Genomic DNA, 16144 nt, shown 5'->3' with positions numbered 1-16144 from the left:
CACACACACACACACACACACACACATACGCATATGCACAAAGATATCCAGTCATACAAACATAGATACTTTGCAGCACTTTTGTCTTCCCTTCATGCAGATCGTGTAAATTGCTTCTTAACAATGTTGCCGTTTTAACCCTCTGAATAAAACCCTCTAAACTCAAGTCTAAACCCATTAGCTACTTTTTCTTGTTGTGAGCAAAGTGTTAAAGCAACATGTGTAAGCATTTGTTTGTGCTCTCTGCTGACTTTGTAAAGATGTTTGCGCTGTTGGATTAATAACATTTAATGGCCACTGTTAAATGCAGCTGCCTTGGCATCCCACAGCTCGTGTTTTTCTGGCAAGCTGAGACTCTGGGTGGCTTTTGTTTTTGTGAGTGTGTGCTGTGTGTATGTACACACTGCAATGAAATACCACGGTGTGTGTGTGGCCGAGACGGGAGAAACAGTGTGCGCTGTCCCCGAGCATTCCTGTTCGTTTAGATGTGACCGTACAGACTCCTGAGCTGAACCTGTCCGCGTGTGAGCCTATCACATATTGAGCAGCTCCGCACTTCACTTTCTAACAATCTATATTGTCAATTAAGTCACAAATGATCTAATTAGCCCACTGTGATAGACATCAATTGGTCTGACCCTGTATCCACAGCAACCACCCAGAGGTGGGAGGCCACGGTGCGTGACCTCTGGCATCACACATCGATGACCTCTTGTGACATTTATTGTGCATTTGAAGTGACGGCTTTAGTCCTAAACAACGGGACAAAGTGAGAATTCGTGTAAAGAAAAAGCGATTTTTTGTGTGTGTTAGAAGTGGGAGATGTATTTGTGTTGTTGACTCACATGCTTGCAGGCGCACACACAGCCACACGTATGCACTTGCTTTCTCTGTGCTGATGTTTTCTCTGTAAATGGCCTGAGCTGCCTCTTCCTTTGTCGGGAAACACACTCAGGCATAAGTGCTTTGTTCGAGCTTCGTCTGCTACATGATGTGTGTGACTCTGACTGGCATTTAATATTTCATGGCATTTAATCCATTTGATATGTTTCTTCCAAACACACACAAAAAATCTGCAGCTTTTGTTTCCTTTATTCAGGCCATTACTTCGCAGCTTGTTGATCAGTTTAGATTTGTAAAGGGTGGCGACAAAGGATTTATCGCAGAGATTTACCGCTATTTTTTTTGCACGACCATTAAAGTCATAAATTCGGCCTCTTGTTCGTGGCCAAAACGAGGCCTCGCGAGGGCAAAGTTGATCCTTTCTGAATGATCAATGGGCATCCAGATATAACTCAATAACATAAATAAAATCACTAGCGAATGATGTGAGATTTGTTGAAGAAGAAAAAAAAAAAGGTGACATGAGAGCACTTAAAGAGCAGTCAAGTTCACAGGATGCAGCAGCAAAGAGAGATAGCGCATTATGACAAAGAAGAGGAAAAGGAGCCGACAGCTTGTGCATCAGTCAGAAGGTGAGGAGGAGGCTCTCTTTGAGATCAATTGGTAATAGGCTGAAGTCACAGAGGCGATTAGAGGCGTCGACTTGCCTGTGTTGTAAATGCTGTCAGATCTGTTAAAGGAAGCCTAATACCTCTCAGGTTGAAAGCTGTAATAACATCAACTGTAACTGAATCCGCGGGGAAGTGCAAGTGAGTCTGCGTGTGTGCGTGAGCGAGTGGAAAAGGAATGGGAGGAAGGCGAAAGTGTTTCATTTTGTGTAGATTACATAGGTGTGTGTTTGTGTGTATGTGCGTGGTATAAAGCGAGCAGCAGCATGCATAAAGGCGAGAGCCGCGGGGCTGCTCCTGGCATTTTTTCGGCCACCAGATGCCTGTCACTGCTTTAAGAAAAAAAAAAGAGCAAGGGATGAGGAGGGGAGAAGGACAAAGACGAGGGAAGGGAAGGGAGGGGAAAGAGGGGGGTGGGAGGGGGGCCACCGCTGTTCAAATCATGTCACGTAGCGCTAATTCATCCAGCCTCATTAGAGAGAGGGAAGGGACCAGAGGGCCTCTCTCAGGACAGGGCCCGGGCTCCAGCACACACGCACAACCACACACAGATATATGCATACACTTAGTTGTTCTCTGGCACATACTTACACACAGATACAATTTCTCTCTTCTTTATCACACACACACACACACACAGACACACACACATTCGCAGACGCGCAGGCATACATACACAGATGACACTGGCACATGGCGCAGCGCGGGGGCAGTTTGGGGAATAGAAAATTGCCTTCTCAGGAAGGCCCTGGCCAATTAAGGACCTGACCGTATTGAATGTCAAGTGTTAATTTAGGCTCCCCCCCACCCTCCCTCCAATCCCACCCCCCAACCTCACCCCTCAATTTCCCAGCAGTGGTGGTGACGAGAGGGGGGGGGAGAGTAGGTGTGTGTGTGTGTGTGTGTGTGTGTGTGTGTGTGTGTGTGTGTGTGTCGGAGATGAGCAAATACATGTCAAGCCAAAGTTGATTGCCTGCTCCGTATTATGTGTCGCAGGCAAGTGGCAAATGTGCTCCCTCCTTTTAGCCTTTCACGCACCCCCTGAGGGACTCCGCGATGGAAGGAGGAGGAGAGCGGGAGGATTAACTGTACCGCAGTGATAAGAATGGGGGGTTTTACACTGGGGAAGACGGCAGCGAGGGGGGGGAGAGTGAAAGGGACAAGAGAGAGAAGTAGAAAGAGGGCAGAGGGTTGGTTTTGATCTCACAGGACTGGGTGGTGACTTTGATAGTTTTAATTGCCTTCATTTCACAGAGGTGACGTCCCTGGCAGACATTCTCAGAATAAATAGTTTTAAATAGACAGTGGGTAAATGTTCCGAAGTTTAGAGGGCTGTTTATAGGAAAATAAATGATATTTTAACTTTATGAGAAACTTTAAATGATCTCAGCGTGATGGCCGTGCACTCCACTCACAGTCTTTGGCATGGACCAGAGGCAGACAAGGTTGTTTCTGACTCGGACTGATGGTAAATGCCCACCTCCTTACCTCCATGATCTAATAGACATCCACTTAGTCTTAATGGGCAGATTCCCTTTCTCCTCTCGTGATGACTGTTGCACTCTTTAAAGGTGGAATTGCCAGCTTGTCTTTCCTATCAACCCCCCCATGCCTCCTTTAGTCTCCGTATCTCATGTTCACTACCTCTGTCCCTGGATAGAGGGGAGTATTTCGAAGGAAAATAAATATTAATGCTTTGCTCGGAATTCACAACAAAGCCAATTCTCCTGTTTTTAGCCAGCCCTCTGGCTACATCTGTTAGTGAAAGACTCTTTGTTTTACATTCAAGTTGGTGATTTACATGGCCGTGTGTGCTGGAGTTTGCGTGCGTGTTTGTGTGTGTCTGGTGATAGTGGTGATGTTGTGAAATTGAATAGAGAGGGTGAGTATTGATCATTTACCCCTGTGTGTTATTAGTGCCTGCTGCTCCTGACAAAGAGAGTGTGAGCCACCTGCACAAACACAAACTGACAAACACACATGTGCACACACACATTACACGCACACTGCCATGTTTACTCAAGAAATACAGCATGTTGTTTGCATGTTTTGACAACCGTAATACGTTGCGTCAACAGGGGAAAGTATACTTTCCTGCTACATAATATTTTATGGAAATATCAACATTATTGCCCAGAACCGGTGGTGAAAACCTGTAAAATTAAAGCTCCAGTAGTGTTATGACAGACTGGGTTATGTGTCAATGACTTATACGCGTCAAGGGTCTTTTCAAATAGAGTCAATTTTTTGTACTCTCCGCTTTCACACACACACATTTATTATTACAATCTGTTTTGTCAATCTCCTGTAAGTGATAACACATTTTGAGTTCACACGGGTTACGGTGAAGTGTAATTCAGCCTCTGATCACTGATATCCAAACAGCCACCATACAAGCCTCCAGGGCCAGGGGAAGAGGGAGGGTGCTGAAGCCAAGTGTAAGCGCTCTGTCTTTGGGTAGACACTGATGCTGGCGGGGGCCTCTGGAGCTTCAGTGGTCAGACAGGACTGAGAAGTCTGTCAAGCCCTAATTGATCACCCTGACCTGGGGAACTCAGGGCAAAAAGAGAGAACTGTGAAAGGATGCAATAGATAAGGCTAAAGGGAAAAGAAAGAAGGAAAAAAAAAAAGAAGAAAATGTGCGACCGGTGGCTTAATCTCTCTGGACTGGCCATTTTTCCCCTCTGGATGATAGATACAGCAGGCCTAGCGTGTGACACAGATGGATAATGCAGGCGTCTGGGGTGATAGAGTTATAAATTAACACATTACTGGACCTTAATGTGGACTACTGTGGACGACCTCACACCAACATCATCAACCCTCCAGGCGCACACACTCATACACACACAAACACGCCTACAGTCTCACTGATGCGTCTAGCTGAGCTCAGGGTGCGGATTGTACTCCTCAAGTGGCATTGATTTGTTAAAGTGCTGAATTAGCAGGAACAGTCCAGCTGCTGGCCCTTCGCTTCTTTCTTTCCTTTTTTCTGTATTTTACAATTTCATTCTCTTAACTTCTCTCCCTCCCTTCCTTCCTCCCTCCCTCTTTCTCTTTCACTCCTTCCTTGTTGCTTCACTCTTCTTGCTCAAAAGCTAATCTTTCCTCTGTCTGCCTTGTTTTTCTTTGCAAGCTAACAGGCACATTTTTGTCTCCTCTCTGTGCAAAGGATTTCAAGAGATCTTCAGACATCCTCTTCTCTGACACACGTTTTACTCAGTCACAAGTGCTCCAACTTTGCTCCCCTTGGTTGTCCTGGCAAGTGCCTGTTTCTACTTTCCCCCTCTTCTGCCTCCAGCTGGAAGGTTTCACCTAAAAGAACAGTTGGTTTTTCTCTCCTTCTTCATGTGGCCCACACAATGCTCGCCAGCCAAAACTGTTATGTCCCTGACTTTGAGACTAAAAGGGAAGTGGTATGTGTGTGTGTGTGGCTTGGGATTGGTATTTAATAGCCAGACATACAGAAGAGCTAATATCCAGAGCAGCAGTAGCCTGCACATTGTAAGGCCACACACAGTGACAAGGTTCTGAACGGCTCGCTGTATTTAAAACTCACCCAACTCCTGCGGAGCGAAGCAATGGCTTATACATCTACAAGTTAACCGCAGTGAATTCCACTGGTGTAAATGTCATTTAACAACAAATGAGTGCCTCTGGAAACGGAGCAGTGTACAGTAAGGGTCACTGGTCCCTCCGTCTGCTGAGTGTGTAGCGGTGTGTTGTACTTGGGCTTACAAGTCGGACAGACTGTCTGCTTTCTGAGTCCGAGTCAAGGCCCCTAGCCAAGAGGTGCAGATTTGTTAGTGTCTGCTCCATTATCACCCATCACTCTCATGGTTTGTGTGTGAGTACATGGGGTGAGAGAGAAAGAGAGAGAGAGCGAGAGTGGGGTGGGTGAAGAGATTGTCCCCCTCTTTCTTGCTTTCTGTGCTTCAGCCCAAACAGTTAACATCTGGTGACCAGTGACTGACCTTCTTCTGGTCTCACGCACACACACACAGACATATGCACACACACTAAGAGCCGGACTGCGTCCAAGTGATGAGTGAGTGACCACCCTCCTCCTCCCCCTCCTCCCCCTCCCTCCCCTGCCGAGTGTCCGTCTCTGCCAGACCTCCCAGGTCCCTCCCCTCACTGCACATGATTGGTCGATGAAAGGTTGATGAGCGACCGCTCGGTCCACAGTTCCAATAAAATGCTCAATAACGCACCAATCCCAGTCCTGACAGGGCTAATTGAAAACCCCAAAAGAGGAAACGGCACCTAAAACACACATACAACACACATGGGTGCATGCACATGCATCATTGTGGCCCAAAATAAACACATACCTCCATGCTAGTTTAAACCACACCGCTGTTTTTCAGCTATTTGCTTTTCTTGTGTCTGCTTGATTTAGTCAGACCCCCTCGTGCTACAGTTTGTGTGACATTTTCATTTTATGTTTTTTTCATTTGGAATCTTAATCATGATTTTTTTGTCCTTTTTTTGATCTGTGTGGTGTCAGCTCTGTTCGTTTAAGAGTGAAGTAATTAAATAGAGAAGCTGATTGACAAAAAAATTAATCAGTAAGTATAAAAGTAATGTATTCACCTATCCGGTTACATTTGTTTCTCCTGACATATTATAGACCAAACAGTTAACTGGTGAACTGAGACTGGCTGATAAAACAAATGGTCCACATATCTAAAACAATGGTCTTTAAGGAACACATGTGAAATAGGAAGTGTATCTGATTGATGGGAAACTGTTTATGTGTGTAGTGAGGTGCAACAAGAGAAAAAGGGTGTATGTGTCTAGTCTGCCGGGTGACAGAGGCATGAGCAACAAGGTCAGACTCAGAAGAAGTGACACATGCATCACAGGGCTGTGACATGCCGGGGTCACGACCTCCATCACCCTTAGCTCCTCTCTGTACCGCATGTTTTGTGTGTGTGAAAGTGTGTCAAGGAGTGACCGTCCCTTCAAAGGAAACGGGAAGCAGAAGCAAACTACAACCTCCGACCGGGGGAACAAGGATTGTGCGGAGAGCGGGTCACAGGCAGGGCCTAACGGCAGCGTGATGTTGTGACTGCAGCTCTCCCTTCGGGGTAAAATGCAGGGCGGGGACAGGGTAAGGGAGAGGGAGAAAGAGGGAGGATGTGGAGTGTGTTTGGAGAGGGTGACCGCATTAAAAAAAAAAAGAGAGAGAGCGAGAGAGAGAGAGCGAGCGAGACAGAGTGACAGAGAGCGACGAAGTGAAAGCACAAGTGGAGCATCTCAGCAAGAAAAACACTTAAAGTGAGGGATAGTGAGCGGGGATGGAGGGAGGCAGCCAGGGGACTGAGGAAGGGAGGAGAGGGGAGGAAGAGGGGGGGAGACTAGCGAGCGGGCGTGCGTCCCTCGCCTGAGGCTGATGCATTGTGACAGTCACTTAGAAGGATTTCACTTCCCCTAAACTGTGGCTTGCAGGAAGAAACACCATAAGTTGGGACAATTACAGGCTGAAGGAGATATGACAGGACACATGCAGAGGCGCAGGAGGAGGGAGGGAAGGAGGGAGGAAGGAAATGAAGTAAGGAGTGTGTGTGCGTGTGCACTCAGGAGAACACAATCATATCATCTGCTTGCATTTGGCGAACTGGTCCGTATACGTACGGTACATATGCTGTCCAAATAACGCGTGTGTTTGTGCGTTCTTGCCTGCGGGGGCTGGGGAGGGGTTGCTGCCTGGTGCAGGCCATGTCAGGGAGGGCCGGTGTCTCGCTCCTCATGGTACGGTGTGTTACCACATTGCCTCCCTCATTCCTTCACCTCATGTCTGTAACTTAACCTGGTGACGAAGGGCAGTAGGGAGAGAAGAAAAAAGAAAAAAAACGCAAGAAGTTGGAGTGAAATCCTGCCAAGAAAGCAGAACTTTTTTTTCTTTTCCGTGCTTGATTTCATTTCTTCCTATTTCATTTATTTTTTTTAAATACTTTTTGCATGCTAATAGTTTGGTCTTTCGTGTCACAGCTCTGATAAGTGTCCCAAATGTTCTTTTTGCTACAGTACATTGTGTTACCCCTGTGCGGCAAGCGCTGCCAAGAATGTCACTGTAATTTGAGTGTAAGTGGATTCCAAGAAATACACTTTTCCTGTTTCATTGAGTCGTTTTGCTTTCAGCGCTATTATGTCCTTCGTGCGAGTGAGGTGCTGGCGAAATCGTCTCTCGGTTGTTCTCTGGCTTGTGTCCGTCCGCATGGCACCTACATTTTCAGTTCACCAACAGTTCTGTGAATTCTCTTTTATGTTCGTGGGACTCTGTGTCTGTGTGTGTGTGTGTGTGTGTGTGTGCGCAGCGCGACAAATAATGACAACAGCAAAAAGAGCTTTCATTTAAAATAATTACACCACTCGACTGCTCTGTGATATCATCTATTCCAACACAAACAGACGGATCTCCTAAATGATTTTTTTTCTTTTTGTTTTCTTTTGGGTTTAAAATACGAATGTCCTACATTCTGGGCCCAGTTGTGATTCATGAAAAGATTTTAGGAATTTTAGACATGTAACAATACAGCTATGAGGTATTTATATGTTGGGCATGTAACCTTAATTAGCAGGTACAAGCAAAGATTTCTAAGGAAAAAAAAACAAAAACTTTACTAATTTCCCTTAATTTCACATAACAACCACTGACTTACTTGCATTCGTCACCAATTTGTCATCATGTTTTAAAGATACGGATGAACATATTTTGAAGATAAGGGTTCCCAGTAACTTACTGCAGCTAAAGAGACACACTTTTCCAATAAAGTGCTGCATAAACTACGCTTCAGCTTCCCGTCCTTGCCAGCTTCTTTTCCACGTTGCTTTCTCTCCTCATCAGTATGGCAGTTGTGTTTGCTGAGCTGGCTTCTGATAGACTTTCGTTTGGTTCGGTCATTTGAGATTTGGTATTAGCTCTCTCTTCTCTCCCTCTCTCCCCCTCTCCTGTGGGTTTTATTCAGATGCACCTCCAGACTGTGCTGTGTGAGGGGAAGTGATGGAGGGATGGATGGAAGAGGGAAGGAGGGGCAGACTGGGACAGAGGCTGACGGGTATTAGACCCCTGAACACAGCTGGGACCTCCACTATGAAAGAGATGGTAATGACCGTCTGCTAGCATTAGAGAAGCTGGGATGAAAGAATGGCCCAGAAACCCACTGAGAGAGAAGAGTTTGTGGAGCCTGAGCCCACGACTAGCCCTTCACCTCTGCCCGTCCTGTCCTGAGGACTAAACATTTTCACTTGATTTTACTTTGCAAACAATGGTCTGGAAAAAAAAATCAAGAAGGAGGATAGGGGAAAACCATAACTAGCAGTTAAAAAAAACAGTTTTCACATCCTTCTCATTCATTTCAATACGACCACTGCGTTGGCACAGCAGGAGTTCAGATTCAACTTTCACCGCACAGCAACTTTATCCTCTTTGAGTAATCAAATACACGCAAGCACACGTTTCTACATTACTGCTAACGGACTCGTTTGACCCTCCTTTTTTTTTTTTCTCCTTATGACAGCAGAAAGACAGATCTTGATGTGATAATCCAGCTTCGGCATCTGAAAATCCTTTAAAGTCACCAGTACCCATAATAACACATCTACACCAACACAGCACACAGCCGCCTTTTTTAAACGCAGTGCTATTTTTGGTCTGAACGCCTGCTAAAAACTTTCTAAAGCAAACAAACAGACTGGTAGGAGATCCCAGGAGTTGGGCAAGTAGTTGTGTTTATGTTTAATCATGGTACTGTGACCTACCCCTGCTTAGCTGAACCCACATCTTGGCAGTTATTAGCCTATAGGTAAAAAAAAAACAAAAAAAAAAACACTACTTCCTACTCCCTTGCAGCAGTCATTACCCATGACAGGGGTCAAGAGAGGTTGTGGCCTAAGCACTCCATCGACTATAGAGTCAATAAAGGACTCGTGTCTGTCCACAGTGACCCTCATAGTGATCCATTTCAGTGAGAAAGCAATATGCATTTGTATGTTCGTGGTGTTTGTGAGGAGATTACAGGTCAGCAGATTATGATCCATGTAGTGACTTGCTGAAGCGTCAAAAACGAAAAAGAGAAAAAAAAAAAAGTGTTTTGAAGTGCAGTAAGATTGCCTGACAGCGTATCTCCACTGAAGAACGTCAGTATTTGTGAAGGTAAAAACCCTGAGCTGAAGAGCAAACAATTTTCTGGCCCGAAGTCCATTTTTACCACCAGTAGCAGCGGCTCTCCATACAGTCCACACTGGCTTAAATAATTTATCTCCTCTTGCTCTCCCTCGATCTCTCTCTCCGTGTCCCTCCCCGCTTCCCCCCCCCCTCGTTCCTCTTAGCACTTGCTTCATTTGTTTGCTTTGAGGAGCTAAATCTTGTTTGCGCGTATTAATAAGTCAAGGCGGATTATGCCCCCACCACCGCGGCCCCTGTAGCGTCCTAGCCCTCTCTGCTTACACTGTATTTGCGGCTGGGTGGCTCTGTTTGCAGAATGCTCCCCCCCCCCACCCCAACCCCTCCTTCCCATAGCAGGAGAGGCCTAGTGCGCTGGGCTAATTAGATTAATTCCGATGCCTGTAATGATTGCTCGCCATCTATTTTTAATGACTGGAGCATATCAAAGAATAGTAAAGCATGCTACCAGCAAAGCCCGGCTCCCGGTCCCCCGGTGTGTCGAACACAGTCAGGGGCGCTGGCTTAGTGTTGGAGTGTTAGCATATTGCCATTGTGGGTGTCAATGTATGTTTGCATACATTTGTGTCACTGCAGGCTAAGAGCGAACGTGTGTTCAGTTTGGCCTCTGAGTGGCCGCCTAAAAAAAATAGAAAAAAAAAAGAAAAAACACAATAAGGACAAATGAAGAAATACATTACTGTCAATGACATGACATTGTGATTTTTTGTGGTTGTAATATACCGACTGCTGCCAGCCTGTGTGCTAGTTTAAAAAAAAAAAAATACTGGGTAGGAATTGCCTTATGCAGCAAAACAGATGCAGAACAAATTCCAAATCTGCATAAAGTAAACAGTATTAGTGTTACCTTTGTTTTGCTCTATCACTCCCATCTGTGGTTTTATTCGACTCTTTCAAAACACATCATGTTTTCCCTGTTCCCTCTCTCTTGTAGAAAATCAAAAGTAAACCAACCCTATAGTATGTCATTTAGCATTAAGTCATGGCTTACACCTTGCCGTCTCTGAGCAAGTGTGTTCATCACCCCTCTTTATGCATTTGAGATGTTGCTCATCTTTAATGGATAGATCTAAGTCTCTTCCCTCTTTCTTCACCCCTGTCTCTTGGCTCTGTAAAAGGGAGTATAAATATTTGAGAGGCAAGCAGTTCAAAAGTGGGGAAAAAGGGGCGTTTAGCGTAGCCATTTGGAAACACAAATGTGAAATGAGAGACTGTGAAGAGTAAAAGAGGGATGAAAGGGAAGGCGCAAGATCATGAGGCAAGAACCAGAAGTCATTCAGAACAAACCCTCTATATACATATCTCTCTCCTAATTTTCTTCTTCTGTTCCTCTCACACGCTGAATAAATATGTGCAAGTTACAGCTTTTATACACACACACACATGCACGCACACGCACACACAGACGCGCGCGCAGGGTAGATTTCCATAAAATATTAAAGGAGGTGTTTCCTGTAATTATAGCACTGTTTGCCTCTGCCTCAAAGCCTGATCTGTAATTAAACAGGATTGCACACGCATATGCCAAGGTAAAGCACGCACAAACACATCTCCACGCCCCCAGACACACACACACACACACACACACGCACGCACACTGAGCGCAGTGCAGACTTGTGAGTGGATCGCTGTAATTCATACTCTCTCATAACACATGCTCAGATTTGTACACACACACACACTCAATGGGCTCATTCATAGACAAGTGGTCATACACATTTAGGCTTGAGCAAACACACACACCTTCCACTTCATCACACACACACACACACACACACATTTTTATCTCGCTCCCACAAGGAAAAAAAAAATCAAGAGTCTGTAAAATGCTATCTTTCCCAGACACCCTATTGTGATGTTATCTCCATAACTATCCATATATTGATCCACCTCCCTCTTCCCTCCTCTTTAATTCTCTCTCCATCTGCCCCCCTCCCTCCCACCCCTCACCCACCTAGCCCTTATCTAATCTGGCTATGCCACTAATGGCAGCCATTCCCAGCCATGAACAAGTGCCATAATGTGCTCTGGTAAGCCGTTATGATGTGAAATGACCCTATTGATTGGCTTGCATCCCCACTGACAAAAAAGAAGTGGCGGCAGTCACTTATTACTGTTAATGAGCTGTGGGATGGGCCCTAAGTAGCATGTCGCACGTGCACGTGCGCGCTCACAAACATGTGCACACACGCAAACACATGTATGTGGATTCATACGCACGCTCGCGTGCTTTGCATAATTGTAGAAGCATTACTCCTACCTGTCTGTGTCCCGCCACATTTCAGCTCGTTAGCGATGGGAGGTCCCACCGTGTGGGCGAGTGACGAGCTTTTAATGGCTGCCACTTGGCATTGTCATGTCGCGTTTTCGATGACTGTTGCATCTGTTTCTATTTTTGCATCTGTTGTACACACCTGGTGTGTTTGTAATGAACAAAGCAAAATAGTGCCACTTAGTCTGACAAATGATACAAGCTTTGGCTTTTTGGGTAAAGCATGTTGAAGCACAGGAGCCCAGATGTGAGCTGATGTAGGGATTGTAACAGGAGCTGTAGCAGCGGTACGAGTAATAATGAGCAAAACAAAACTGGGAGGTTTGGTGAAACACCAGTGTGTCAAGGCCACATGCATAGATCTGACTTGGACAGTGTTCCGTGTAGACAGTGGGAGGGTGTGTATGCCACGCTGCTTTATGAATGGGGGGAATCTTCTTCTTGCTTATGTGTGTGTATGTACACATCCACTGCGTGTTTTTCAAGTTGGCAGCACCTCCCGGGGATAATCCATGGGACACATCCAATCAGCCACAGTGCATGTGCGACACATGTTTTTTTATTCAATCTTCTTGTCTTTTCATCTTCCGCCACCACCAGAACGCTTCCTGCTATTTTCTTCCCAGCTCGGTACAAACGAATAACAGATGTGAAAGGCTGGAACATATACTCCCCTCTCCCCTTCCCCTCGTCCTGTGCTGTGACTAGTCTGTGACAACCTTTGCACTCTCACTCTCTCCTCTCTCCCTCTTTCCAACTCTTTTGTTTCCCTGAAGCCTGCCCATCCCTTGTCCGCTATGTGGGGACAAGAAGCTGCACCCATCTCCCACCCGTTCCCTCTGGAAAATTTGGTGTCTTATTCTGAGACTATTTGTCTCTTAATGTTTGTCTCTGTGACCTGGACAGTTTTAGTGCACATGTGTAGACGGGCGTTGCTACTCATGGGTCCCCTGTCTATGCAGTGAATCAGAGACTAATTTATGGGAATGACAAGTCAACGTGGCTTCGAAGAATAACTGTGTCATCTAGTTGCATTTCATTGAGACACATCATTTTATTTCCACGGAATCCGTAAGGGGAAAAAGCTACAGGGACTATAATACAAATTTGGAGCCTCAAATTAAATATTGTTTGTGTTTTTCTTTCAAATAGTTGAAAACATCACAGAAATACACTGACACTTTTCAAAATCCAAATTTTGTCTTGGAAGTTTTGATCTCACAGTGGGATCTTCTGCTATACGTCAGGTACAATGTTCACATTTTCCCATAAAACTCATTGAAGAAGTTTAGTGTTTAAACCCTGATTCAATACAATTGCTTATTTATCAGCTCCTCAAAACAATAAATCAATGGCATATCAATGCTGCGTACTTGAAAAAAATGTATTTATGCAAGGCTGCGGCTACAACAGAGGATATAGTGGGGTGTCTGGGAAGAGTCAATATTTTCATATGTAAGCCTGTGAAATTAATGACCTAATATCTGCAATGAGAAAGCTCGTTTTAAAGGCATAATCCTCCCCCTGTTTCTTGGGAAGACAGGAGCAACAGAATCAATGAAGGTTTAGACTCTGGGAAATTATAACTGCATACGTACACACATGCATAGACGCACACATACACACTTGGTTATATCCAGGACAACACACACACACACACACACACACACATTCTATTCTATTCTATCTGCTATGTCCGACCCATTGCAAGAAAGTTCTTCTTTTTTTTTTTTTTTTTTTAAATCTGCGTGCACAAACTGACAACATGTAGCAATGACTATTGTTAAATCGGTTTTAATGTTTTTTCACTTTTCAGTTGAGTTCAAATTTAATTGTACCTAAACACTAAATTCTGTGAGAAACAAAAAGCAGTCCATGACATTTGGCAGATCTGAAAATTAGCAATCAGTTACTGAATTAAATCCAAAGGCCAAATACAAGGGGAAACTGTACCTCCACGTTACATAGTGAAAACACATGTTGAAGGAGTGATTTCTAATTTTACTGTAATATGCTCCAGTTCACCATCTGTACACTTTGAGGATTCCTTCTCAGATCGGGGAGCAGACCAGGGCTCATTTATTTAGGGTTGTGCAACTTGTGTGTATGTAACCCTTAGCAGGCTTATTGGTTACAATACCAGGAAAGACAAAGGGTCCTTTGCATTCACCAAAGAGCAGTAGTTTCCTGCGCACACGCCTAGACACACTCGCTTAGTTAGAATTAAAATGTCATTACTTAGCTGGAACAGAGGAGCTCAACAAGACAGAAGAGACAGGAAAAAGGAGAAGGAGAGAGACCAAAATGGTACTTAATTCTTTCATTATCCAAATGAATGAAAATCACATCAATGAATCAAGACAAAGCCGTACATCTGTCTCAAAATTAGCTCAACAATTACCTGAGGAAGCTAATGAAGGCAGGGGCTCAGCGTGGCAATAGCTTACAGCCGTCAAAAGGCTTTTGATTCCATTTGAAGGAAAGACCTTTGAGGGCATCCTGGTCCGGCGCCAGATGACCTTCTTTATCTGACCTCTGACCTCTTCAGCAACTCGGGATCTGGGCTGATAGCTGATTTGTTGGCTCACCCAACAGCCCAGAGAAAGAGAACGAGAGACACAGTACGTGCGTTGTTGGGGATCTTGTTTTTACTGAACTTCTCCGTGCTTCGTATAGATATTCATGACAATTACATGCCTGTTGGATGACTTGTTAAACAGCGTTACAGCCTTGCAGCTCACTGACCCCGCACTCGCGCAATGTGAGTGCCAACACGCTGCATCTCTACACCATGTTTTAGTATCCATAGGAGGGCATGGTGGCTGAGGAAAATAGGAAGAATAGAATGGTAGGGGGCATGTAGAGGACAATCATTAGACTGCACAGAAGGAGGGATGAGAAAAGGCTGCTGGGTGTTAGAAGAAGTGAGCGGGAAGCGCAGCGGTCCCTGAGCATCTGGCAACACGTCGCAGGGAGCCACGGTCCCTGTCATTAATAGTGATGAAATCATTTAAGCCATCAGGACTAAACGAGCCAGTTAAGAGACACTCAACGCTACACTTCTGTCTTGAGACGGAGAGTCATTGCCTGTGTGTGCTGCTGGTACTGACACGCACACACAGAAAATAGATGTGTGCATGCGTGCAAGCTGACAGGGTGGAGGAAGCATATTAACGATGTAGACTTTTGTGTTGTTTTTTTTACTTGGCCCAACAAGAATTAAATTGAGGGTGGTTCCCTCCACTGCTGTGGGGTAAAATTATCTCCAATTGCATGTTTTAGAATTTTATCTTCATAATTTGAACTTGACGGCTCAAACTTTGGGAAATTAATTTTTATTTAAATGTTGTTTATAAGTCTGACATTTATTGTCATATGTCACAGTAAAATCAAGTTCAAAACAAGCCACACATTCAAATTCAGTTTGCAGAAAGTTGTTTAGTTTGTGGCAACATCTGGCAACAATGAATGGCAGTAAACAGAATACAGTGCAGATACAATAACTGTAAAACCAGAAGTAGATTAAGAGTAAGTTAAATTCTAAGTAGTGTGAGTGACGTACACAATTCAACACGCACAATTTTTTTAAAAATCAACAATACAAACTCATAAAACAACTAAAGCTTAATTTCAGAACACATTTAAATCTTGCGATGCCTTTTGCTGAAAACTGTATTTTACTTCAATGTGTTGACATGAGCCATACAGGCCAGAAGAACATTCTAAGCTCACCAGCGATTGAGAAGGAAAGTAAATGTTCCAGCCGGAACAGCAGACCTGCTGAAACAGTCGGAACAACAAACAGGTCAATTATCTAGTCCAAGCACTACCTGTACATTCACTCTATGTTCCTCGCTATATGTGCACTACGGCAGTGAATACATTGCATTAGATTTTTTTTTTTTTGTCACCTCAGAAAGAGGAGCATAAAGTTACCAGAATGAAGCAATGAACTGTTGTTGGTTATCGGTGAGCCACAATTTACAAGAGATGTGCCCATCATTAAGAGATGCAACGAATGGAGAACCAAACCACTGGCTAAATCTGCCATGAAATACGAGACTGCTGCAATAAAACCTGAGCATCTGCACCAAACTGAAAACAGATGAACCCCGTCAAGGATACATTGTGCTCTTTTCCTACGAGGCTGCAGGTCTTCTCCGAATGAGT

At 44.6% G+C, this 16144-nt stretch overlaps 1 protein-coding gene across 4 annotated transcripts in view; it reads left to right on the top strand.

Annotated features, from left to right (window-relative positions):
- bnc2 (basonuclin zinc finger protein 2) overlaps positions 1-16144 on the top strand; it is a 95771-nt gene that overhangs the window by 10234 nt on the left and 69393 nt on the right. Inside the window, exon 1 of one of the 4 annotated variants that reach the window (XM_008287440.1) lies at positions 7678-8622. The exons of the other annotated variants lie outside the window; for them this stretch is intronic. Within the exon in view, the coding sequence (XP_008285662.1) occupies positions 8521-8622 (102 nt within the window). The 5' untranslated portion in view covers positions 7678-8520. Of the gene's footprint in view, positions 1-7677; positions 8623-16144 lie in introns of those variants that run through there. 4 annotated transcript variants of the gene reach the window in all.

This window comes from Stegastes partitus, unplaced genomic scaffold (assembly GCF_000690725.1).
Source record: "Stegastes partitus isolate 25-593 unplaced genomic scaffold, Stegastes_partitus-1.0.2 Scaffold11, whole genome shotgun sequence".
Lineage (NCBI taxonomy): Eukaryota > Metazoa > Chordata > Actinopteri > Pomacentridae > Stegastes > Stegastes partitus.
The sequence above is the reverse complement of the archived record's forward strand: the minus strand, read 5'-3'. Positions and strand labels throughout refer to the sequence as shown.